At 33.3% G+C, this 25,993-nt stretch overlaps 3 protein-coding genes across 5 annotated transcripts; 1 reads left to right on the forward strand and 2 right to left on the reverse strand.

The window, feature by feature from the left end:
* Positions 1 to 238: 238 nt before the first annotated feature.
* On the reverse strand, positions 239 to 21,015 carry LOC101896762 (plasma membrane calcium-transporting ATPase 3). Of its 3 annotated transcripts, none has more exons than XM_005183927.4 (12): positions 20,817 to 21,015; positions 6,777 to 7,137; positions 6,421 to 6,707; positions 6,147 to 6,357; positions 5,108 to 5,454; positions 3,875 to 4,117; positions 3,570 to 3,811; positions 3,060 to 3,504; positions 2,909 to 2,996; positions 1,145 to 1,458; positions 674 to 1,084; positions 239 to 615 (listed from the first exon to the last, which is right to left on the reverse strand). In XM_005183927.4, exons 2-12 carry the CDS (start codon positions 7,126 to 7,128, stop codon positions 478 to 480), a joined length of 3,078 nt encoding a protein of 1,025 aa, XP_005183984.1. In that variant the 5' UTR covers positions 7,129 to 7,137; positions 20,817 to 21,015; the 3' UTR covers positions 239 to 477. The 3 variants fall into 3 exon arrangements, with proteins under 3 accessions (XP_005183984.1, XP_019892460.1, XP_005183985.1); XM_020036901.2 differs by lacking the exon at positions 20,817 to 21,015 and adding an exon at positions 16,287 to 16,399; XM_005183928.4 differs by lacking the exon at positions 20,817 to 21,015 and adding an exon at positions 15,668 to 15,987.
* Positions 21,016 to 22,827: 1,812 nt separating this feature from the next.
* On the forward strand, positions 22,828 to 23,732 carry LOC101897052 (V-type proton ATPase subunit e). Its single transcript, XM_005183929.4, has one exon. It carries the CDS (start codon positions 22,966 to 22,968, stop codon positions 23,221 to 23,223), a length of 258 nt encoding a protein of 85 aa, XP_005183986.1. The 5' UTR covers positions 22,828 to 22,965; the 3' UTR covers positions 23,224 to 23,732.
* A 254-nt stretch (positions 23,733 to 23,986) lies between these two features.
* LOC101899235 (prisilkin-39) lies at positions 23,987 to 25,376 on the reverse strand. The gene is made up of 3 exons (XM_005183944.4): positions 25,224 to 25,376; positions 24,816 to 25,152; positions 23,987 to 24,369 (listed from the first exon to the last, which is right to left on the reverse strand). The coding sequence occupies exons 1-3, from the start codon at positions 25,233 to 25,235 to the stop codon at positions 24,095 to 24,097; spliced, it is 624 nt and encodes a 207-aa protein (XP_005184001.1). The 5' UTR covers positions 25,236 to 25,376; the 3' UTR covers positions 23,987 to 24,094.
* Positions 25,377 to 25,993: the final 617 nt, after the last annotated feature.

Raw genomic sequence — 25,993 nt, forward strand, 5'->3', positions numbered from 1 at the left:
TGTAAATCAGAACCTATTCATATAATTGAAGAAACTGTCAAAAAAAAGTCGAATGATTAGTCAGGACAAAAAAAATCAATCAATGAAAAACATTTTAATTTCGAGAAGCGATGTATGTTTCACTATTTCTAAGAAGCCTTGTCGTAAATATGTAGACTGTTTATTTCTTCCTGAATATTTTAGCATTCCCCCCTGTGTTATGATTCTGCAATTATTGACAATTTGTTTGACATCATAGATTTAATAAATATAAAATGAATTTCACTTTATTTGCATTAAATGATTGCGATGACGGGATGATTCTCATTTTCATTTTCTTTCTAAAACATTCGCTAGATTCTTTAAATTATTAATAAATACTGTTTAGTTATGTGCTAAGAATTTGTTTATGAACATTTTGTTTTTTGTTTTTGTGTCGCTCTCTTAGAGAGGGCGACACATTAAGGCGGAGGAAAACAACAACTTTGTGACTTATGTTTATTTCTTTGGTGGAAAAGTGCTGACAATTTGTCCCCACAGTAATGTGCCCATGCCAAAGGCAACACACCACATCCATTGTTCCAACGAAAGAGCTTTTGTGGAGAAGGCCAAGGAGCCGTATTGAATGATGACAATCTAAAGAGAAGAAAAGTTTGGTGGGAAACTTTCATAATATTAAATATATTCGTGGTACCTGGGAAACAAAAGTGAAGATCCAAATTGTATAGAAAATGGGATTGGTGAAGAGACCGGCAAAGACATTACGTTGACCATGGATTTTACGGGCATTGATTTCATTGAACAAAGTCATCATGACAAAGGCATTGAAGATAATGGTGAAATGTTGAGTGGGACCGGAACCCAAGGGTTGATCTTGGCCCGATTCAATATCCAGCCATTTGGCGCCATAGAACAACAAGCCAAAGGTGACCGCCAACATATAAATCGATTGGCCAACAATGTTCTTCAACATGGTGGCCGAAATCAAGGGTTTTGTGCGTCCATAGGGTTTACGCAACAATAGATCGGGTGTTGGCAACTCTGTGGCCAATGCCAATGAGGCCAAGGTGTCCATAATCAAGTTGACCCACAACATTTGTACAGCCTGAAAAAGAAAATTGTTTGTCATTAAATGATATTTTTCCAATAAATTTCTTTACCTCACCTTCAAAGGAGAATCTTGCACAGCACAGGCTCCGACGAAAGCCACAATAACCGCCACCACATTTACAGTCAATTGGAATTGCAAGAATTTCGCAATGGAATCGTAAACATTACGACCCCACATAACAGCCTTAACAATACTGCTGAAGTTGTCATCGGTTAGGATAATATCGGAAGCCTCCTTGGCAACATCAGTACCGGCAATACCCATGGCAAAACCAACATCAGCCTTTTTGAGAGCGGGACCATCATTGGTGCCATCACCTGTCACAGCAACAACTTCACGATTCTCGCTAACCGTACTGTCAATAATACCTGGCGAGGGGGGACAAAGAATGGTTAAATTTGGAAGAATGTAAAATGAAATAAAAAGAAAAAAAAAATGGCTCAATGTTCAATCAAAAATTTTACGTTCCACTGTGACGCAACTGTCGCTATCACTAGGCCAGGACAGTTGCCTTTCAAGGGTAATTAGGTCTAGTCTAAACTAGGAGAACTCCTGTCTATTATTGGGCGCCATAATCCCTTGCAATTACTGTTGTGCAGAAAACCCAGGGATTCTATTAGCTCCTAGAGCTAACACCATCTAAGTTCGGAAACCCACAACCAGCGTTGCTCGGAAAGCCACTACAACCGTTGCTCAAGACTATCACTTGGCCAGGCCAGTTGCCTTTCAAAGGTCATTAGTTATAAACTTAACTAGAAGAACTGATGTTTTTTTATTGGGCGCCATATTATGTTGCAACTACTGTTGTGCAAACCCAGGAATGCTGCAAGACACTAAAGCTAACAGCATCTAGGGTCCGAAAGCCACTACCGTCGTTGCTCAATTTTTGATCAAAAATTGGGCAGGAATGATTTTGCGTTCCATTGAGGCGTAAGAATGGCAATCACATGGGTCAGCTGTGATTAGACCTTGGGTCTTTAGGTCTAAACTTAACTAGAAAAAGTCAAGTTTTTTATTGGGCGCCATATTATGTTGCAACTATTGTCCTGCTTACCCCTAGAGCTAATACCACCTAAGGTCGGAAAACCACTACCACCATTGCACTTTGAGCTATTTTAGCTCTGATAGACTTTCTCAATTTCTGATCAAAAATGTCTTAAGAAAAATTTGAATATTCCACTGTGGGGCAACCGTGGCTACGATTTAGAGCAGCTGCCATTCAAAGCCCTTTCTCAATCCTATGGTTTACTTTGGTGTGTTTAACTGGAATAACTCATGTTTATGCTTGGGCGCCATATTACAGTGCAACTACAGAAAACACTAAAGTTGCCCTCCCCATTTCAACGGCCCAGTAGGTGGAACGTGACAAAGTACAGATTTTTTAGGTCAGCCCAAAAAACACCTAGACTAAACTAGAATTCTTCATGTCTATGATTGGGCGCCATATTACATTGCAACTACAGAAATGATGCTGGCACCTAGAGCTAATTTTTATCTGGGTTGGTAAAACACTAAGTTTGCCCTACCCATTTCAACGTCCCAGTAGGTGGAACGAGATAAAATGCTAAAATCTATTATGATTAGAACAATTCATGTCTATGGTTGGGCGCCATATTATATTGCAACTACAGAAATGCTGCTGGCACCTAGAACTAATTTACCCCGGTTGGTAAAAACACTAATTTTGCCCTCCCCATTTCAAAATCCCAGCGGGATGAACATGACAAAGTCCTAAAGTCTATTAAGTCTTGGTTCACTCTCTTCTCTACAGATTTTCAGGACAGTCCAAAAACCCTCTTATTTTCGTGTAATACAAACCTTTAACCAAAATATACTTGTCCGTGGGTGAGGAACGTGCCAAAACTCGCAATTTGGGCCAAACTTGATCGACCAAATGTTGTTGTACCTAGGAAGAGGTAAATTGTGAAATCTCCATTCTTCTTAGATATAAAATTTGCTCACAACTTACATTGCCATTGCTGTCACGAATACGCTTGTTGAATTCCTTGCCCTCCAAAATCAAGAAATCATCTCCGGGCTTCAAGATACCACACTTGGTGGCAATGGAACGAGCCGTATTGATGTTATCGCCAGTAACCATGCGTACCGTAATACCGGCACGTTGACACTTGCGTATGGCATCGGGCACCTCGGGGCGGACAGGATCCTCAATGCCCACAATACACAAGCATGTCAGGTTGGACATGATATTTTCCTCATCATCCCAGTTGGGTTCACCATCGATGGCAACTTCGTTCACAGCGGCCGGGCCCTGGACAAAATCGCGATAGGCCACACAGATGGTACGTAGACCATCACAGGCCATGGGTTCGATGATTTCACGGATCATGCGTTCCTGCATTTCGCTGGTGAATTCTTCCAAAACGCCATTGTTGCCATAGATATAGGCACATCTGCAAACAAACAGAAGGAGGAGTTAGAATGGCTTTTTCATCCCACCCTCAAATGTTCTACTTACTTTTTCAGCATAATTTCGGAGGCACCCTTGCTGAACAGACGATAGCCACCATTGGGCCGAGGAATTACAGTACCCATGCTCTTGCGCACCGAATTAAAGGTGTAGACACGAGTGAATTTATCTTCGGTAATCTCATCGCGAATCTTTTGATAACTAACTCCTAAGTTTTGAACAAAACCCAAGAGGGCACATTCAGTCTTGTTGCCAACCTGGGTGGGCAAGTCTTCGGGTTTGGGAGCAGGCTACAAAATTAATCAATTATTAAATTTTGTAAGCTAACGCTTTTTTTTGAGATTTTAACTCACCAAAATATTCGAGGTATAGGCAGAGTTGACCGAAATGCCCTGGGTAACCAAGTCGGCCACATGTTTGGGCAGGTCATTGTATTTGGGCAAAATTTTGCATAACTTCTCGCAGATATACGATTGAACAACCGTCATGCGGTTGGTGGTTAAGGTACCAGTCTTGTCGGAACAAATGGCGGTGGCATTACCCATGGTCTCGCAAGCATCCAAGTGACGTACCAGGTTATTATCTTTCATCATTTTCTAGCGAAGGCAAAAAAAATTGTATTTATTAATAAAAAGTGTTGAGAAGTAGTGTGTTTCCAATTTACAAGCAGAAACACAATGAAAGATTTGTCGCTTCGCATGCCATGTGCCATTGAAATTTGTCAAAAGGTTATTATCTTTCATAATTTTCTAACGAATGCACATAAAATGGTATTTATTAATATAATGTGTTGCGAAGTAGCGTTTTTTTTCAAGTTAGAGGCAGAAACACAATGAAAGAGTTGCCGCTTCGCATGCCATGTGCAATTGAAATTTGTCAAAGCCAAAGTTTCCCCATTGTGTTTCAGTTCTTATAGTAGTTCTGGATAATATTTTTTAATATAAAGTGTTGCGAAATAGTGTTTTTCCAAGTTAGAGGCAGAAACACAATGATAGATTTTCGCTTCGCATGCCATGTAAAAGTGAAATTTGTCAAAGACACAGATTCCATTGTGTTTCAGTCCTTAAGGTAGTTCGGGATAGTATTTATTAATATAAAGTGTTCCGAAGTAGCGTTTTTCCAAGTTAGAGGCAGAAACACAATGAAAGAGTTGCCGCTTCGCATGCCATGTGCAATTGAAATTTGTCAAAGCCAAAGTTTCCCCATTGTGTTTCAGTTCTTATGGTAGTTCTGAATAGTATTTTTTAATATAAAGTGTTGCGAAGTAGTGTTTTTCCATGTTAGAGGCCGAAACACAATGAAAGATTTGTCGCTTTGCATGCAATGTGAAATTGAAATTTGTCAAAGGGTTATTATCTTTTATAATTTTCTAATGAATGCAAAAGAAAATCGTATTTATAAATATAATGTGTTCCGAAGTAGTGTTTTTCCAAGTTAGAGGCCAAAACACAATGAAAGATTTGTCGCTTCGCATGCCATGTGCAATTGAAATTTGTCAAAGCCACAGTTTCCCCATTGTGTTGTTTCAGTCGTTTATGGCAGATTTGCCATATGACAACACATTTTCTCCTTCTTTCCCCGCTTACCTTAACCGAATAGGCCAACGACAGGGTGACGGCCAATGGCAGACCCTCAGGCACAGCCACAACCAATACGGTCACACCGATAATCAAATGATTAACGAAATTATTGGCATAGGTATTCTTCCAGGGTTTCTCTTCAACGACAAAGGTCTTAACACAGAATTGAATGATCAGAATAATAACGGTAATGGCAGCAGCTGTCGAACCGAAATAACCAATTTGTATGGCCAATTTGGTAAGTTTTGCTTGCAATACAGATTTTTCCTTTTTATCACCATCGCCGGAGGATTTGGCCGGGGGACTTTGTACATGATTGCCTTCGGATTTGATGCCATTTTTGTGTCCATTTTCTAAAAAGAAATGATGTAATGAGAAAAAAATAATTCAGTAAAAAATCATGAAACAATTAACTAAAATAATTTTAAATAGATTAGCTACTCATTTTCAAAAAAAAAAAATTAAGGGTTTCCCCATAAAATGTCGACTGCCATGTGTTTTATTCACCAACACAATATATTGGGGCATGTGAACATGGTTAATGACAAAAGATAACTGTACAGTACATGATGCCCGTCAAATAATGTTATGCCGAGTTCATACGAGCTTTGCTATGCAACATTAAATTACAAACAACACTTGATTAAATTATATTTTTTCTGATGAAAATAGGGCTCGCTGTGATCGAAAAAGTACGTATGTAGTATTTCACTACCGAAATGTCGTCCATGTAGCAGACGATGTGTGCAACTTCTACATATGGCAAATTTAACACTACATATGTGAAAAACATATCATCTGATAGAGCCAATAGAATTGACAGTTGACAAGTCTACTTGATTTAAACAAGGAACAAAAATTTTTAAACTTATAGTACGTTTACAACTTACTGGATTTAATAAATCGAGTAAATTTCAATTGCTAATTTCTAATGGAGAAGGTTAACCTGCCAAAAAGCTCTTATGTGCACATACCATGAGATCCATAAAGCCTCAACCAAAACCTATTTGCCCATGTAAACTTTACATTTTTTGTCGAAACATACCTTTCTTGGCTTTCTTCTTTTCCGTATCGTGTTCATCATCGGTGGCACCCAAAAGGGTAAAAATAATACCAGCCTGCGAATTGACACCAACGGCGGTAATGACAATTTTAGCACTGCCTTCCATGACATGAGTTCCCGACAAGACCATGGGATCCGAATCAACTCCTTTCTTGACATGATCCGATTCACCAGTCAACGAGGATTCATCAATCTAGGGAAATAAAGTTACTTTTTGTAATAAATATCATTGCCTTATATGACAAGAATAACGCACCTTCAAATCATTACTTTGAATGATAATACCATCGGCTGGCAACAGATCACCGTATTTAATCTGGGCAATATCACCCACAACCAAATCACCAACTGAAATTTGACAAACTTCACCTTTGCGTATAACCGCAAATTTGTGTTCGCCCTCAATGCGATTTTGCAGGCCACGGAATTGACGTTCTTTGGAGAAATCATTAAAGGCGGTGACAATGACGACAACAGCAACAGAAATCAAAATGGCTAAACCCTCAATCCAACCATGATGGCTTTCTTCCTCTTCCAAGACGGCTGTAAAGAAAAGAGTAAATTTTAATGAGATTTTTATCTTTTTCTCATTTCGCACCCCCCTCAACTTACGTGCATTCTCCTCTTCTGGTGCATAGAATGACAATGCCAGTGATACAATGGCAGCCACTTCTAAGATAATTAATGTCACATCCTGCATTGCCTCCCACATTAATCGGAAAAATGATTTCGGCGGCTTGGGCGGTATAATATTCGAACCAAATGTTTCACGCCGATGTTCAATATCAGTTTTCGATGCATTCAAACCATCATTGGGCGAGGTATAGAGTTTTTTACACAGCTCCATTACACCACCCATTTCTTCGACTTTGGCGGCACCCTCACGGCCACGATTCTCCATGAGTTCGCGCAATTGCCGAAGTGATACCCCATATTGGGCCGGTCGTCCATTAATGCTGGCCATTTGTTAAACCTGGAAAGAAGAAGAAAAAAACGAGAAATTAGTGATGGGGAATTACTTAAGTGAGATTACTCTAATGTGTGATCCTATCATAATACTTATATATCATTTACATTGGTCTAGAAATGAAAGTCGTTACAAAAATGATATTAAAAAGTTTAAACGCAAATCTGAAATAAAGATAAGTTTTTAACTCTATAAAATATTGTAAATAAAACAACGTTCAGACGACCTTTACATTAAGCTAGTTATGATGCCACTTTTAGTGATTATTATGAATAAAAAAATAAGTAGGTTTTTGTATGTTTTCTTATACGACGCCTACCAGAGGTTGTTAAGATATGCATTTTCAACTTTTTTTTTTACAAATTTCAATAGTTTTTGATTAAAAATTTTCAATTCCAAAATTGTTTTTGACAGTTCATTGTCCCAACAGCTGTGTCGATGCGACTATCTGTATTCCTCTACCATGCTTACAGCTAAATCAAGTTGTTTAAGGCTCTATCAGACGATATGTTTTTTTTACAAATGCAGTGGGAAATTTTTCATATGTAGAAGTTGCATACATGGTGTTATACATGGACGACATTTCAGTTGCGAAATACATGAGTAAAGTACATATCATGGTAGAAGAATACAGGTAGATACATCAAAGCTTGGGAACATTGATATGTCTAAAATTTTAAAATGTTTTGACAAAAATAAGTAGATTTTTATGTTTTTTTTTTTTTTTTTTCTACGACAAAAATCGGTGATTGTCATGATTTGCTTTTTTCAATAATTTTTTATAAATTTCAATAATTTTTCATTCAACATTTTCAATTCCAAAATTGGTTTGACAGTTCATTGTCCAAACAGCTGAGTCGATGCGACTATCTGTATTCTTCTACCATTCTTACAGCTAAATCAAATTGTTTAAGGCTCTATCAGACGCTATGTTTTTTTTACAAATGAAGTGTAAAATTTTCCATATGTAGAAGTTGCACACATCGTGTGATACATGGACGACATTTCAGTTGTGAAATGCATGAGTAAAGTACATATCATGGTAGAAGAATACAGGTAGATGCATCAACGCTTGGGAACATTAATATGTCAAAAGTTTTAAAATGTTTTGACAAAAATAAGTAGATTTTTATATGTTTTTTTATATGACACAAATGTTTTTTTAACAATTCTTTACAAATTTGAACAATTTTTCATTCAAAATTTTCAATTCAAATATTGGTTTGACAGTTCATTGTCCCAGCAGATATGGCGATGCGATAATGCATTCTACAAACTAAAAATACTGACACCTAAATCAATTTTTAAGGCTCTATCAGACGATATTTTTTTTTACAAATGCATTGTCAAATTTTCCATATGTAGACATCGTGTGATACATGGACGACATTTTAGTTGTGAAATACATGAGTAAAGCACATATGTACTTTTTTCGATAACAGCGAGCCCTATTTTTATTTTTTAAAATGTAATACAATCAAAAGTGTTGTTTGTTATGTGAAAATATATAAAAAATAAATTAGCGGTAGAAAGTCATCTATAAAATATTATATATTTTTTAGGTAATACCATGGTACAATAAAGAGGTAGGGTAGAGCTACCAGCTGATTACAATTTTTTTTAAGTGTGCTCGACTTCTGCCAATTTTGTGTATGTATTTTTTGTTTTGAAAAATGAATGAAGAATATTTTCAATACCAAAGATTGGAAGACACGTTAAAGCTATTAACCAGTTTAGCCATGAAATTGAAAGATTGGAAAGTTTAGATCATAGTTTTTGAGAGAAAATCCAGGCATTTCATTCATCTTTCGCGCCATTTAACTTTAAAAATATGAAAAGAGATATTAAGAACTTGTTGTATATAATTTTGAATGATTCTGAGAGGAAGCGGGCAATATTTCTGCAGTTTTACGAAGCTGTTCTACCTCTTTATTGTACCATGGGAAATACAATATAACAACAATGTAAGCAAAGGAAATAAGAAATAACATATGTAAGTGTATGATAGCAAGAATTATGAGTCATATGTAAAATGACAATTTGGACAAACACGCGGGAATACACATGTATAATAAAAGTGACAGGACATATGTAAAGACCATAACGTCTGATAGCAGCTTTAAAGAAATATTAAGGTGAGGATACATAAACAGCTTGGCATCATGGCTAGGAATATTAATGTCGTCATCCCTTTATATGTCACAAAATTTGCCATGCCAAGACGTCAAGCTGTTTATGTACTTAACCATTTATTGTTTGACACGTATTAGCTCTGTTCCTTAATGTGCAAGAATCTTTAACTTTTGCAACTTTTTACTCTCAGGAGAGCATTTTTTCCATTTTGAAATAAAAAATGTTTATACATAATCTCCAATTAAATAAAAGCACGTGAATTCGATTATAAATCCAAGGACAACTTTTATGTATTCTCATGCCCCAGTGGAAGTGACATTTCAATAGAAATATTTTACAAAAGACTGCCAATGAAAATATTCTCAGCATAGCGTGTGTGTGTGTTCTGTTGTTGTTGTTTTGCTGAGTAATTTAATGCGGAACTACATTGGAGTTTGTTTAAAACAAAAACACACAATATATATATTTATTTTATCTTTAAATAGTTTCTAAATTTTGTTTGCATTTGATAAGATTTATCTTAAAATGTGTTTAAAAAATTTGTTTATATTTTAATTTTACCCCAAGTTAATATAAACACCGTTTAGTATATGTTTAAACAAAATTTGTGTGTATGCGTATGTGTGTATTTGCGGAAAACTAAAATTTACAAAACCCGAAAACCATTGAATACTTTAGCATTTTGTGTAGACTAAATTGAACATAAAATACGAATAGAATGTTTATAAATTTTTTTTGCAAACATTTATATGTATATATACCAAACAACAACAACAACAATTTTGAAATGTATTGTTTTAAAGTGTTGAAAAATTAATGTTAGTAAAATTGGAAATGTTAATCAAGTCGTATATATGGTAGGGAAAGTATTAATTGGCTAATTCGATGTGTGGCCATGTGACTTAAATAATAATCAAAGGGTTTACACAGCAGCTTTAAGCTAAAGGAATTAATTAATAAAAGAAAATTAAGCTTTAAATCCTTGTTTCATTATTCGGCAATGGTCAAATTGTTTAATATTTGCTGGTAAACGGAGGGAAAAAACTCCATTGATTTATACTCATGGTCAAATTAAGAAGGTTAAGTCATTCAAATAAGGATATCCATCTCTGCATTTTTTAATGTTTTTTTTTTTTTTTTTCAAATATAAGTAGATTTTTATATGTTTTCTTATACGTGTCAATTTTGAGGTTATTATAATCAGCGATTTTTCAATAATTTTTACAAATTTGAATAATTTTTTATTCAAAATTTTCAATTCCAAAATTGGTTTGACAGTTCATTGCCCCAGCAGCTGTGTCGATGCGACTATCTGTATTCTTTTAACATAGTACGCACTTTACTCATGTATTTCACAACTGAAATGCCGTCCATGTATCACATGATATGTGGATATTCTCATATGTAATGTCAAGTTTAAAATGTTTTATGAAAAATAAGTAGTCTTTATGTGTTTTGCATCTTTAAAATGTTTACCAATTTAAATAATTGATTATTCAAAAATTTCAATTCCAAAATTGGTTTGACAGTTCATTGTGTCGATGCGACTACCTGTATTCTTCTAGCATGGTATGTACTTAACTCAAGTATTTCAAAACTGAAATTTCGTCCATGTATCACACGATGTGTGCATCTTCTACATATGGAAAATTTGACATCACATATGAAAAAAACATTTCGTCTGATAGAAAAGGGTTTTTTTAACGGTGGGTCTACGTGTGATTTTTTTTTCAGTTTAACCTTCTTTATGAAGATTAATTTGAGGTACATGGAATGTAATTGACATTTTAAACCGACTGGGTTTTCTAAAAGTAAGAATTCATAAAACGCTTTTTGGAATCGCTTAAGTCTTCGGCTGGCTTCTTTGGAAAAGAACGTAGGAGCGGAGGTCCAAAATCGAACTAAGTCAACCTAAAACTGCTTTCTCCCTCTACGACGAAGTCAGCTGATGACTTAAGCAAGTCAAAAAATCGTATTATGTACTCTAACCTTTAAACCAGTCAAAAAAGCGTTTTATGTACTCTCACCTTAAATCCTTCATAATGTAAACGTACTATAAGTCATCTTCATAAAAAAAGCAAACTAACGTTAGGTTGCCTTAGTTCAGTTTCGGCCCATAATTTATATTTGTTCACCCTACGCCTCCTTCTTTTTTTACCAAACAGCAAACCAATAACTTAAGCCAATAAAAAAAACCAGCTGCACCTTCCCAAAATAAAAATGTTTTCAACGTTTTTTTTTTCTCACAAAAACTTATCACTGGTTATTCAAAAAGGGAGAAGAAAAAGAGTTACGAGTGAAGAAGACATTTGCGACCTCCGTAAAAGAACTGTCAATTGTCTCTCTCGACTCGCTATTTTTTTTAAATTTAAAATGATTGCCTGATGATTTTAACTTAAAATAAATATATAATTTGATAATAAGCCAAAATTAATAACAAAATAATAAGTAGCATCCATCCACCTTAATATTTTTTATGGCTGGATTGTACATTCTCTTGCTTGCATTTATTTTCTTTGTAATGTTTCACACCAAAATTTATAACCAAAGTAATCCCACAACGTATAAACACAAATGAAGCTTGTTTGGCTTTCACGATTTATCGTCTACCTTCCTGCCGTTTGCGCGCGCTCTCTTTCTCTCCTCCTTAGTTGCTCTCTTTACTCATGGCTACCAAGCATTTTTTTGGTTTAAAATATAATTTTAGCTTTTATCTTTAAAAGGGAATCATTGCCACTGCAATGTCGTCAAAGAAAGTATTCATCCAATATTTGTGATAAGCCAACAACAGCAACAACCACAAAAAACAATTTAACTAAAGTAAACCTTGAAATTATGAATGACAGGTAAGCGGTAGTGTGCAAGAGAATAGTGAATAACTGTTTTCTGTTGCTTTTGACAAATCTGTACATGCGTATACTAGATAATTGTTTATATGGATTATCTTATCTAGATACGTGTGGAAGCCAGCGTGGGTAAATGTTAAAAAAATATATAAACTTATATAAGAGGATATCCTTTTCTTATTGTTTACAAAGCAAAGGATGCTAATTGGTTGGAGCCAAAAAGAAAATCGTTTATTATATGAAACAACGTTTTGTTGGACAGTGGAAACCTTGTTGTAGATGTTGTTAAATTTATTTATCTGTTGTTTTTTTTTTTTTTGCTGAACTTACTTCCTTAATGTGTTTTTTTTTTTTTTTTTGTTAAAACACCGTAAACACCTGTTGAAACGCCTTCTGTTTTTTTGTTATTTTCTACACAGGACTAAAAATAATTTGCAACTCAAATTGCGAACTCACTCTTCAATGACTCTTCGAATTATGTCCGTATAATATATTTGTTTTGCATGTTAATTAAAAGCAACAAATTTTCCCCACATTGCCCAAAAACAAATTTCCACCCAAAAACGTTACATCATGAATTTAATTTATCCAGTACGTGTAAAATATGTTAATATGTATATATAATTGAGCCTCCAATTAGCAACGGCATAAATGTTTTAATTCAATTTAAAAGTTTGTAAAAATTAAAAAAACAAATGTAACGCTGCCGCCTTAAGGCAATGCAACAACAAAGTACCGTAAAAAAGTAATCATTGATATGAATGGATTGTTCAATGACCCAATAATGATTTCTGGGGAAAAACTTTTCTGTCATTGTAAATGTGTCGGGGGAAAAACAATGTGACATTGTAAATGTGTGTGTGTCATATTCCAGCCGTCGTTTTTCCTCATAAAAATTGGCATTATTATGCCTGGCCATGATGCCCAGCTTTTTATGTACCCGCACCTTAAGTCATAGAATTAAGAAGATAAGGTCATGAACTCATATGATTACACTTTCTTTTCAAAATTATTAAAATTTGTCAAAAAAATTTCTGAATTCAAAATTTTGCTATATTTTTTTTTTTTCAAAATTTGCAAAACTTATTTAAAAAAATCACATAAAATAAAAAAATATTTTTTTTTTCGTTTTTTAATTTTTGACATATCACTGTCACCAACAGTGGTGATTCATCTAACTGTATTGTTCTGCCAAGGCAAGGTTTCAATCAAGGTAAAATGAAAAAGGTAACCTCATTTGCCAAATCGATAATGGTAACCCTTTTTTATATTGGAATTTATCTATGTTCGAATTTATATTAGGCAAGTTTTCTGGCGGAAATTCTTTGTTTTTAGATGAGAGGAGTTAAGGTGAGAATAAATAAAACGCTTTCTAGACTGGCTTCTTCGTAGAGGAACAAAGTAGTTTTAGGTTGACTTAGTTCGATTTTGGCCGTTGTTCATTTCCGAAGAAGCCAGCCGATGACTTAAGACAGTCAAAAAAACGTTTTATGTATTCTCACCTTAATGGGAATGCTCGTTCTGGCAATTTTCGGCCTATGCCTTTTGCAAGAGGCAAGTTCCAAAGAGAACGATACGAATTGACGCCATTAAACAAGACAAGATTATCATTTTCAAATTATTTTAAAATTAATTCCAAAAATATTTAAGGCGCTATCAGACGATATGTTTTTTACATATGTAATGTCAAATTTTCTGTATGTAAAAGTTGCACACATTGTGTGATACATGGACGACATTTCAATTGTGAAATACATGAGTAAAGTGCATATGTACTTTTTCGATCACTGCGAGCCCTATTTTCATTGGAAAAAATGGAATTTAATGAAAAGTGTTGCTTCTTTGTTGTGTAAAAAAGTAAAAAATGGAACTTGCGGTAATAACTCATCCATAAAATATTAAAATTTGTTATAATCACAATATAATCGAGGGATATAAAAAAATACATATGCAAGTGTGTGATAGCAAGAACTATGAGTCATATGTAAAATGACTATTTTGACATACACACAAAAATACATTTGGATAATAAATGCGACAGCTCATATGTAAAACCCTTATCGTCTGATAGCAGTTTTACGCAAGACGAGTGTCATATTTCTTTTTGTAAAATTTTAAGTTAAATTTGCGATAAAAAATCATCCTTAAAATATTAAAATTTGTTATAATCACAATGTAATCGAGGGATATAAAAAATACATATGCAAGTGTGTGATAGCAAGAACTATGAATCATATGTAAAATGACTATTTTGACATACACACAAAAATACATTTGGATAATAAATGTGACAGCACATATGTAAAACCCTTATCGTCTGATAGCAGTTTTACGCAAGATGAGTGTCATATGCCTTTTTGTAAAATTTTACATTCATTTTAATAAATAGACTAAAAACATCGGGTCATTTTATCGACAAAAAGTAAACGGATGATTTTCTCTATTCTAGAATTCACATTGTTTTCGCAATCTATTTATGTTACAATTCATTTTTATGGCATATAAATGCCGAAATTTCAAATTGGAAGAATAAGAACATATAAAAATCGACTAATTTTTTTTATTTTAAAAATGTTGACATATCGATGTTCCCAAGCGTTGATGCATCCACAAACAAAAAGAGCACGTTTAGACTACTAAATTCACTATTTTTATTTTTTGGCGTAAACGCTATAGAAATGACATTTGAGAAGAATACAGATAGTTGCATCGACACAGCTGCCGGGACAATGAACTGTCAAACCAATTTTAGAATTGAAAATTTTGAATGAAAAATTATTGAAATTTTTAAAATATTTTAAAAAATACCTACCATAACAGCCTCCGATTGACGTCGTATAGGAAAACATATATAAATCTATTTATTTTTGAAGAAACATTTAACAAATGTTGACATATCAAAGTTTTCAAGCATTTATGCATCTACCTGTTTTCTTCTACCATGGTTTTTATCTTCTTGATTGACATCTACAAGACACGTAATTTACGTTACACTAATGCAGTTATGTGCTCTTATGTAAACATGGTTTAATATTTGCTTCTTCTTCTTCTGACCATATGTAAATTTGATTTCTACCATGGTAGAAGAATACAGTTAGTCGCATCAACACAGCTGCTGGGACAATGAACTGTCAAACCAATTTTGAAATTGAAAATTTTTAATGAAAAATTAGTCAAATTTGTAACAATTCTTAAAAAATTTACATCATGACAACCGCCGATTGTTGTCGTATAAGACAACTTATGAAAATATTCTTATTTTTGAAAACACATTTTAAAAATTTTGACGTGTCAATGTTCCCAAGCGTTGATGCATCTACCTGTATTCTTCTACTATGATTTCTACTATATTCCATAGATTATTTATATCTCTTTGTAATTATACTGAACACCTTTAACCATTTCCCCTTTCTAATCACGAGATTTTCCTTAAAACCAAAAAAACGTTATGTAATGACAAATAGTTCTTTTTCCAAATTAAAAAAAAAATAGAAACTATGTTTTGTTTATAAAATATACCAGAAACAAGTACAACAACAAAAAAACGCGGTAGTTACCAATAATATAACTGAATCGCTGATATTCAAAATATTTTCGCTGTTGTTGCTTTTTCTTGAATTGTGTGCAAAGATTTGAGCGCACTATGAATGATCCATATTCCGCTCTTCTGTAGATGATGATGATGCTGCTGCTGATGTTGTTTCTGTTTCTGCTGTTACCGTCACTGTCAATGATGAGGTCGAGGATGAGGAGAATGTGGTGATGGTGGTGGTGGTGTTGTTGTTGTTATTATTATTGCTATATATTCTGATAAATTTATGTAAACATTAAGAAATTCAAACACCAGATGTAATGTAAACAATTGAACGCCGCCGCTGTCGTTTCGAAAAGTAATAAAAATAAATCACTAAAAGCAAGTTGTGTAGTTGTGAATCCAGTAAAAATGGCTAACATAAGGAACTTTTTGTTGTTGTTGTTGTCTTTGTTGAATGATAATATTGAATTGAATTCTCAATTGCAATTCAATTGAGAATATTATTTTTTTGCATTTACTTTCAGAGATACACTTCTTTTTTATGTCAAAAAAATTTATCTTCAAATTATTTAATTAATTCACTCATTAACGATTGTGTGTGTGTGTTTTTTTATAAAAATCCCAAACTCATAATTGTTTACTTTTATTGCTGTTTGAGTGGGATGAATGCCAGGCAAAACTGAATGAAACAGATGCCGCAACGTTTTCCCCGGGCCTGCAAAACAAAACCGCCGCGTGCACTGTTTAATCGATACTGATCATTGTATTCGAAAAACGGATTTCATTGATTACACCTGATTGAAAAACAAAAAAAAAAAACGAAATATGGAAATTTTTCAATAATCCAGGCGAAAAGTGTGCGTGCGCAAATTGTTGCCAGGCTAAAGGCAAGTTATAAGTTGCCAGATGCTAAAGGATTTATATAAACATTTTCGGGAGAAGAAAGTAAATTTGCTTTTGAGAGAGAGAGAGAGAAAGGTTTCAATCTGTTTTTTTCTGCATAATTCAATGGACTGCTGTGCTTACGGGGAATTTGGAGGGACATGGTCTTTTTATGCAAAAGTTGAAATGAAGAGAAATTTTGACATTTGTGCCCTGAGAGTTTACTGGATGTTAACCATAGACAAATGAAGATATAGACAACGAAAAGTTAGTTTTGTATTTTTATCCAGATGGCTCTCATCATGTTTTGCATAGTCAACATGCTGATTTACGCGTTCAAGCCACTCGACTTCGAAAACACATTTTATCTTTTTTCAAGAATTTCACTGGAATATTCCCATATTTTTCGATGTCATCACATACTTTTCACTTTTCTTTTTTTATGAAATAATTTTCAGCTTACAAATATCCTACAGTTTTTGTTATTTTTAACATTTTTGAATTGAGTGACTTCAAAATTCCCACTCAAACCCCTGAAACGATATGGACGACATCTGCTGATCCGATTTTTTTCGAAGATAAACGGTGAGAGCATTTCGTTGTCTATATTTTCATTTGTCTATGTGTTAACAGAGAAAATGTGTTCAGCTGTTTAGCATAAAGAGACGTAGAATAGAGAAGAGTCACAGACAAAATATTCAGTTTATATTGCACTGAATCTAGAAAAGCAAGTGGATTTAAACATGCAGCTCAAATAAATCCTCAAAAGGGAGGTTTAATCGACAAAAAGCTCAAATGTAAACATGCTATAAGAATAGATTCTCTACCAGTCGTATCGACACAGCTGCTGGGACAATGAACTGTCAAACCGATTTTGCAAGTGAAATTTTTGAATGAAAAATTATTCAAATTTATTAAAATTGTTGAGAAATGCATATTTTAACAAACTTCGAAACCTACTTATTTTTGAAAAAAAAAAAAAAAAAACATTTTAAAAGTTTTGACATATCAATGTTCCCAAGCGTTGATGCATCTACCTGAATTCTTCTACCATGCACATACCTCAAATATATCCAAATTAGGGACAAAAAGCTCAAATGTAAAGATGCTATAAGCATGGTAGAAGAATACAGTTAGACGCATCGACACAGCTGATGGAACAATAAGCTGTCAAATCATTTTTGAAATTGACCATTTTGAATGAAAAAATAATGAAATTTGTAAAAAAATTTCAAAATTTGCATATCCTTACATAAGCATATAAAAATATGCTTATTTTTGACCATACATTAAATAAAAGTTGACATATCAATATTCCCAAGTGTTGATGGTTCTCTGGCATTGTAGAAGAATGCAGGTAGTCGCATCGACACAGCTGCTGGGACAATGAACTGTCAAAGCGATTTTGGAATTGAAAATGTTGAATGAAAAATTAAACAAATTTGTAAAAATTGTTGAAAAATGCATATTATAGCAACAATAAAAAAATCTACTTATTTTTGAAAAAAAAAAAAAAAACATTTTAAATTTGTTAACATATCAATATGTTCCTAAACCAAATAAATCCTAATAAGGGACTAAATGCTCAAATGTAATAAATAATAAAAATGTTTAAATTTCGGCTGAAATTTTTTTCTTTTTTAAATCGTTTTAAAATTTTGCAATTGTTAAGTAAATAGATTGTCCACGGTACAGCTATAAAGGTAATCTCATGCAATCATATGATTATTTGATATCCATTCATTGTCCCAGTTATTGATGTGTCTGATTACTTTTCCTGCAGGTACTCTCCAGCAACTTCTTTCTGAGAGAGGTAGACAATTATATTCTCTTTTGCAAAAAAAAACTTTGAAAAGTAAACAGAAGGAGTCCCTGCGAAAACTTATAAGCATTTAGCTGTTTTGTCAAAACAAAACAATTTGGCCGAAAAATGAAGGATGCAAAAATTAAAAATCCGAGGGAATTCGGATTGGGAGTTTCAAAATAAAGATGTTTTTAAGTGACAATCAATATAAATCGCTGGAAGAGAAGAAGAAGAGTTGCAAGTGATTGCAAGAAGAAATTTGTCCAGCAAGAATTTGTTAACTCTCAGTTAGCTTAGCAAACTGTCAAAATTTCTCTCTCGAATTGCTCTCTTTTGCTTTTTGTAAACAGACGACTTTCGGTAACAATTTGCAACAATTGTTACAAAGGTAACCATATATGTTGTAGTTCTTCCTTATATATGGGTGTACAACTGGCAAGAAATGCATGGTAAAATAAAGACGGTAAAGTCATTTCAAATAAGCATTCCCAGCTGTGCATTTTCTGGCAAGGTATGCCAAATTACACGGCATTGAAAACAGGTTCCCATCGCTGATTTGTGTGTCTACAATTGATACATCCATGGTACAATAAAAAGGTAAGGTAGAGCTACCAGCTGATTACAATTTTTTTACTAAGTGTGCCCGACTGTCAATTTTGTGTATGTATTTATTGTTTTGAAAAATAAAAACAACATATTTTCAAAATCAATGATAGGGAAAAACATAAATAGCGTGACGCGCATTAATGATATTAACCAAATTTGACACGGATTTGAAAGATTGAACACTAAGGATTATATTTTTGAGAGAAAATCCAGGCAGTTCATTCATCTTTCGCGCTATTTGATGCATTTGAAAAATAACCAAAAAATATCAAATAAATGAAAACAACTTGTTGGATATAATTTTAAATAATTCCGACAGGAAGCGTGCATAGCCTCAGGGCTGCATTTCTGTAGTTTTGCGAAGCTGTTCTACCTCCTTATTTGACCATGGATTTATCAATACAAATTTTGACAATGAGATGTTGTCGAATGAATAATTTTGAAAAAAAAAATGTAAACGTATGATCACATGATTTTACCTTCAATATTCTACCATGGTCCCAATGAAAAATAATTATTATTATATATGTATAAATATATTATATGTAATTATTAATATATGCCCCTCGTCATACGTAAATATTTCAGATATATGTAAAATTAAATTAAAAGGGTTGCCATATTCGATTTGCCAAATGAGTCTACATCTATCAAATTTGACAACAATTGAATCCTACAATTATCTTTGATCTCTATAATGAATTGATGTCAAAGAATTGTTATGAATAGAAAATCAAAAACTATTTATGTCATCTTTGTTAGCACAATTCTAAATTTAGTTTGATTAAGAATTTTATTGTTAAAATGGGTAATTATATCATAAACAAAGTGATTGATTTAAAAATACGTCATTATTTAATGATGCTATCAATTACCAACATAGAGTAAGAGCAAAAATGTTGTGTCGGTTTTTTTTGGTTTATATGTTATTAGAATTGGAACAACTGGAATGTGAAATAAAATAAAAATTAAATTCAATTTTATCTAATTAACTATTTACTTTAAGAATTATTGACATGTTATATTTAAGAATTTTGGGAAAAGTTTCTCCATTAGAGTAGCTACTGTATTTCACTAATACATGAAACTGCAAACCTTGTAAAGGAGTTTATTTATAGAAATTTCACATCAAGAAAGAATATAAAAGAGATTATGAAACAATATCCCAAGATTGTTATACTGAACTTCATTTTATTTTAGGTAAATGTCAAATAAGCAAAAACAACAGTTATGAAAATGTAAATTTACAATGTCCATTAAGAAATGAGAACACAGAACAAAGCGTATGGCATGTGTGTGTGTGCGTGTGTGCGCGCGCGTTTTTTATTATTTGCTTTGTTTACATTCTTTTCATTAGGCTCATTAAGGGTTTCTTATGTCATAATGGGAGGCTTGTAGGGAAACCTAAAATATTTGGTGGTAGGTGAACAAGTAAATGACAATAATGTTGAATTATCATTAAATAAATTAAAAAATTTGCTAAAAATCACTATGCATCAATAAATTACGTCTATTAAAATTTTTGGAACCGTCACAAAAGCTCATTATTTTCTGTTGCAATGTGTGCTATAATTTATCTAGTAATGTAAATGGGCTATTAGCTTAGCTTGCAGTCAGCTGTTATACAATCCGTTATATAGTGTTCACATTTTAAGTAGCATTGTTATTTGTCATATTTATGTTATGGAGTCGAGTTTAGAATCTCCTCTGTTACATTTTGCTTTATTAAAATACAAAATAGTTTTTCATTGTACTTTGTATTGTTCTCACTTATTTACATAATATTTTATATATAGTTTATTATTTGTCCACTTTATTTTCAATGTAAATGTCTCTATATTTTTTGTTTAAACGTTTCTTATTTTATAATTGCACTCACTTTCTCTTTAGCACATTCAGAGAGGAACACACACAACACAACTGTTTTATATCCAGCTACTATCGTCTAAGTTTAACAAACAACTAAAATCCTTTTAGTCACAACCACTGATATTTGTATCAAAAATTCTCAGTAGGATTTGTTGTTGTTATCCGTCACCGCTGCTGGCGCCCACTGCATTGATTTGAAAACCGTTGAATTTTTCGCCAACTACCACAACAGCAGCCTTAACATCATCATTTTAATCTTTATTATCAGACATTTTTAGTTTGTCCGGAGTATGGCAAAAAAAAAAAAAACAAAAAAGAACATAAGACGATCTTATCATTAAACATATTTGATTTGATTACGTTACCTCTGCAACGTTCTGTACTCTAGTGTTTGAGATATCAATCTGTTGCCTTACCGCGCGCCTTTTCTCCATCAATTCGCATCACCGCCATCCTCGCAGGTAATTTCTTATCTATCTTTCTATACTACACATCTCTGTAACCTCCAACGAAAAAAAAAATCAACAGCAAAATAGATTACAATTTTTTTTTAAATTTGGATACAACTTTTTGGGTAGTGCTATTTGATTTTTGCCAGTCTACTATACGACAGTAGCAACATGATAATTCTCAAGTTCATGTCATCGGTACATTAAATATTTACCCATACACATTAGATCATAAAAGATTTGAAAAAAAAATCTCGTGTCAAGAAAACCCTACCAAGTTCAGATGAAATATTTTTATATTAGGATGGATAGGAAATATGAACACATAATTTTAGGATGACCCTAAATTGGAATACCAAAGAATTCCTGTGTACTTGTGCAACGTTTGAAGTCTTTTTTTAATGCTAGAGCTCATGGTAAAAGAATATGGGTAGATGCATCAACGTTTGGGAACATTGATATGTCAAAAATATTTAAATATTTTGACGAAAAAAAGTAGATCTTTATATGTTTCGGTGTTTGTTACGATATGCATTTTTCAACCACTTTTGCCAATTTAAATAATTTTTCATTCAAAATTTTCAATTCTAAAATTGGTTTGACAGTTCAGTGCCCCAGCAGCTATGTCGATGCAACCATGGTAGAAGAATACAGTTGGATGCATGAACGCTTGGGAACATTAATATGTCAAAAAATTTTAAATGTTCTATCAAATATAAGTAGATTTTTATATGTTTTTTTTATACGACGTCATTCGGAGGTTATTATAATTCGCGTTTTTCAACAGTTTTTGCCAATTTAAATAATTTTTCATCCACCATTTTCAATTCTAAAATGGGTTTGAAAGTTCAGAGTTTAAATGTTCTATCAAATATAAGTAGATTTTTATATGTTTTTTATAAGACGACATTCGGAGGTTAATAAATTCGCGTTTTCAAAAGTTTTTCCCAATTTAAATAATTTTTCATTCAAAATTTTCAATTCCAAAATTAGTTTGACAGTTCAAAGTACTGATTTCTATTTATGACGGACTCTGCTTTGGCAGATATTTCGTCTTTGTACTTATTTTCTTATAAAAGAGAGTAAAACTGCATTAAGGTGAGAGTACAAAAGTTTTCGCCTGGCATATTTTGCCAGAGTCGCACTCAAATCCTGCCATCGTTTTTCCTTTTAATTTGACATTAAAATGCCTAGCCATGAATCAAAGCTGCTTATGTACCCTCATCTTTACACTCTCAAAATGAAACTTCTGTATAATTTCTGCAAGAAGAGAAACCAAACATTTTGGTTATTTATTTCTGGTAAAAAGATGCATTTCCTAAATTAAACAACTTTTTTCGTGTAGTCTGTAGTGAACATTGGCAAAAATGTAAATGTAAAATGTTTATAATAAATTAAAATAAATTAAGTAATAAAGTACATTAAATTATTTCTAAATTTATAATTTAAATATAACGGCAAATGCATATCAACAGTAAATTTGCCATAAACATTTTTATTTTCATTTCCTGGTTACTCTTCACAGTGGCAACACTGTTTGTTTGTAAATGTCGTCAAGCCACCGTGATTACTTGCCATAAATAAGAAGAAGACTGTATTTTCTGTGAGCTGTCATTGCCATTGTTTTTCATTGTACAGAAAAAAACGAAAAAATTAATTTCTTGGCGTTTTCCTGCTGAAAAAAGTTAAAATATATAATATTTCTACAAAATGGGAGCCTCATTCTTTCCAATTTTATTCTTTACTGCCGTATGGGCTGGAGTTGGTATTGGTTTGCCCATGATGACGCCAAAGGGGCCACATCAAAATCTAATACGCTGCACATTAATGTTAACGGGTTGTTGTTGCTGGCTTTTTTGGTTATGCTGTTACATGGCCCAAATGAATCCTTTGATTGGACCCAAACTAAATCAGCATACAATTTTCATGATTGCCCGTGAATGGGGTAACTCTTTGAAGGAAGGTTAAACAGTGGAAGGCGGAAACGTAAACATATAAAAACAGCTAATCCGAAATTTATGTACAATTAACCAAATTTACTCATTAGTTTATCTCATTTGAATTGTGTTAGTCATTAATTTTAGTTTCCCCCCTCATCTTTTCTTCTTATTTCGAAATCAATTTTTTGTTAAAAATGTATGTTATCAAAAAATAACACTTGATATATACTTTATCATTCCATGTATGTTGCCCCCTTTTGTTAGTTCAATCTATGTTCTACATATGTTTGTATGTTCTTTATTGGTTGAGAATGTATGACAATCCCCTACCCCTACTGTCCACCCACATTTAATGTCATTTCCTTTTATTTAGTGCAAATTATTAAACTTAATCGAACTATAAAGAATAAAGAAATAAAAAATCTCATTTAAATTATATATGTATTTAATTCCAACTTAATATTAAAATGTTATTGTGAAATATGTAAACAATGTTAATATGGCAGCAATAAATTACCAAAATATTGTAAAAAGGAATTCTGGTATTTTTTCAATGAAGAAACGAGGGTGTGTACGTAGAATTTGAGCTCTGACTAAGAAATATCTTTTACATTATTAACAACCACAAAAATTCCGAATTTACAAATTAAATGGAATCAGTTTTCATCATAAATTGATAGATAGGCGGACTTGTCCCTTAAATATTTCGAGGGAAAGATTGAAACCATTTAGTGGCATATTCTAAAAACATTTATTAAATAAAAAAAAGGAAAACGCCTTAGATTTTTTTAATATATTCATATTTTAGTTTATTTTGCGTAAAAAAATTATTTTAGAATTTGTTCTAAATTGAATTTGAACTTCAATGAGAGGGTCAGACTCTCATTTTGGTTTTGCTTTTAGTAAACAGTACCGGTAATGCCGGGACCATAATTGTAACCAGCACCGGCAACAGGTGGTACGTAACCGGGTGTACCCAAGGCACCCAAACCACCACCAACAATGCTGCTGCCATAACCGCCGGAATAATAGCTGGAAGGATAGCTGTTGTAACCATAAGTGCCACGACCATAAGGATAGGCACCAGCACGATAGCTGTTGTAGTATGTGCTGCCATAGGGATAACTGCCACCGGGATAGTAACCACTATAGCCTGGATAACCAGCATAGCCATCTAAAAAGGGGTAAAACATAAAAATTTAAGTTTTTTTTTGGGAGGGGAAAATATTTTGAGGTTATATTCAAATCTTGGGGATATTATTCTTAATAATATCTCAAAGGAAATGAAAGCTGGAAAGGTTTCCACAAAATATTATTGCATAACTGTAAATTTCGGAAACTTTACTATAGCCTATGACAAAAAAATACTTATGCAGCATCACATCTTTGTATAGCTTCCATATAAAAGTTTTCGTTTGAGTGGTATTTTTCGGAGGATTTTTTTCTTTTTTTTTGAAAATTGTCAAGCTCCTTCCGAATGGTGGAGGGTATAAAAAGTTCGGTCCGGCCAAACTTAGCTGCTTTTTACTTGTTTTAATACAATTACAGAAGTTACAGAATCTTGAAAACAGGTTGTCCTGGACAGAGAAATGAATCTAACATTTATTAAACACAACTTACCCAATCCCAATCTGGAGTTATAACCAGCATAACCGCCATAACCACCATAGCCGGCATAACCGCCATAACCAGCACCGCCCAGGGCTCCACTATAGGCCCCAAGACCAGCGCCATAGCCCAATGTTGTCGAATCTAGACCTCCATAACCACCATAGCCTCCAAGTCCGCTATAACCACCTACGTAACGCTTGCCTTGATGTTTTTCCGAATAAGGATTCAAACTGCTGGCCGATGCCGATAATTGATCTTGCGAAGAATTTTCTGATGCAGCAGCAATCTGATCATCTTCAGCCCTTACAAAAACAGCAAGGGAACAGGCAATAACAGCGCAAATGATCTAAAGAAAAACACACACACATACACTTTAGCATTTTTATCCTTTTGATCCCTGGCATGGGATTAACTTACAAAACACTTCATGTTGGCTTTGATTAAAAAAATGGAGATTGGCAACTGTGGTAATCCGTTCAAATTCACAAAAGCTATTAACTCTAAAACTACTAAACAGCTACTAATACCTAACTCTGGAGAGTCTATAGCTTTTATAGCCGGTCAATTCCGTTTGCCATCATCACAATATTTACTTCAAACAACTCAATGCGCGCAAAAGCATACAGCAAGAATCATTGTTCATTGAGCAGCGGCAGCTTGTACATCAACAGCTTGCAAATAGCTGTTACTAGCTAAGCCACTTGTTAAGGGCCGGACAGACACCATTGAACAATGACCATTCAGTAAGGCAACCCAACGATGTGTATAGAATCTTATTTTGTGGTGAGTAAACAACATTGTTGTATGGATGGTATGACATGGTGGGGGATGTACAACGCTAGCAATTCACTGCAACAGGTGAGAGTGGCTAGCTAGGCTTTTGCCAGTAGTTTCTGAATTATGAATCAACCTCAATTTTTTTACGGGCAATAAGTTTTGAAAATCGTTTTTGATTTGTTATTATGCTCTAATGTTACAATATTGAAATATAGATTACAGGGAGTGGTTTAAATTATCATAAATTAAAGGAATTATTGTAAATAATTAGTTGGGAATGTAATTATTTAATTGATTCCATTACTGGATGTCAGTAAATTTAATAAAACAAATAAAAATTCTCAAACTAACATGGTTTTAAGTTAAAGTTGCCGGGGTGACAATAATAAAACTTTTCTCATAGATTTAAT

The sequence above is a fragment of the Musca domestica genome, unplaced genomic scaffold (assembly GCF_030504385.1).
Source record: "Musca domestica strain aabys unplaced genomic scaffold, Musca_domestica.polishedcontigs.V.1.1 236, whole genome shotgun sequence".
Taxonomy (NCBI): domain Eukaryota; kingdom Metazoa; phylum Arthropoda; class Insecta; order Diptera; family Muscidae; genus Musca; species Musca domestica.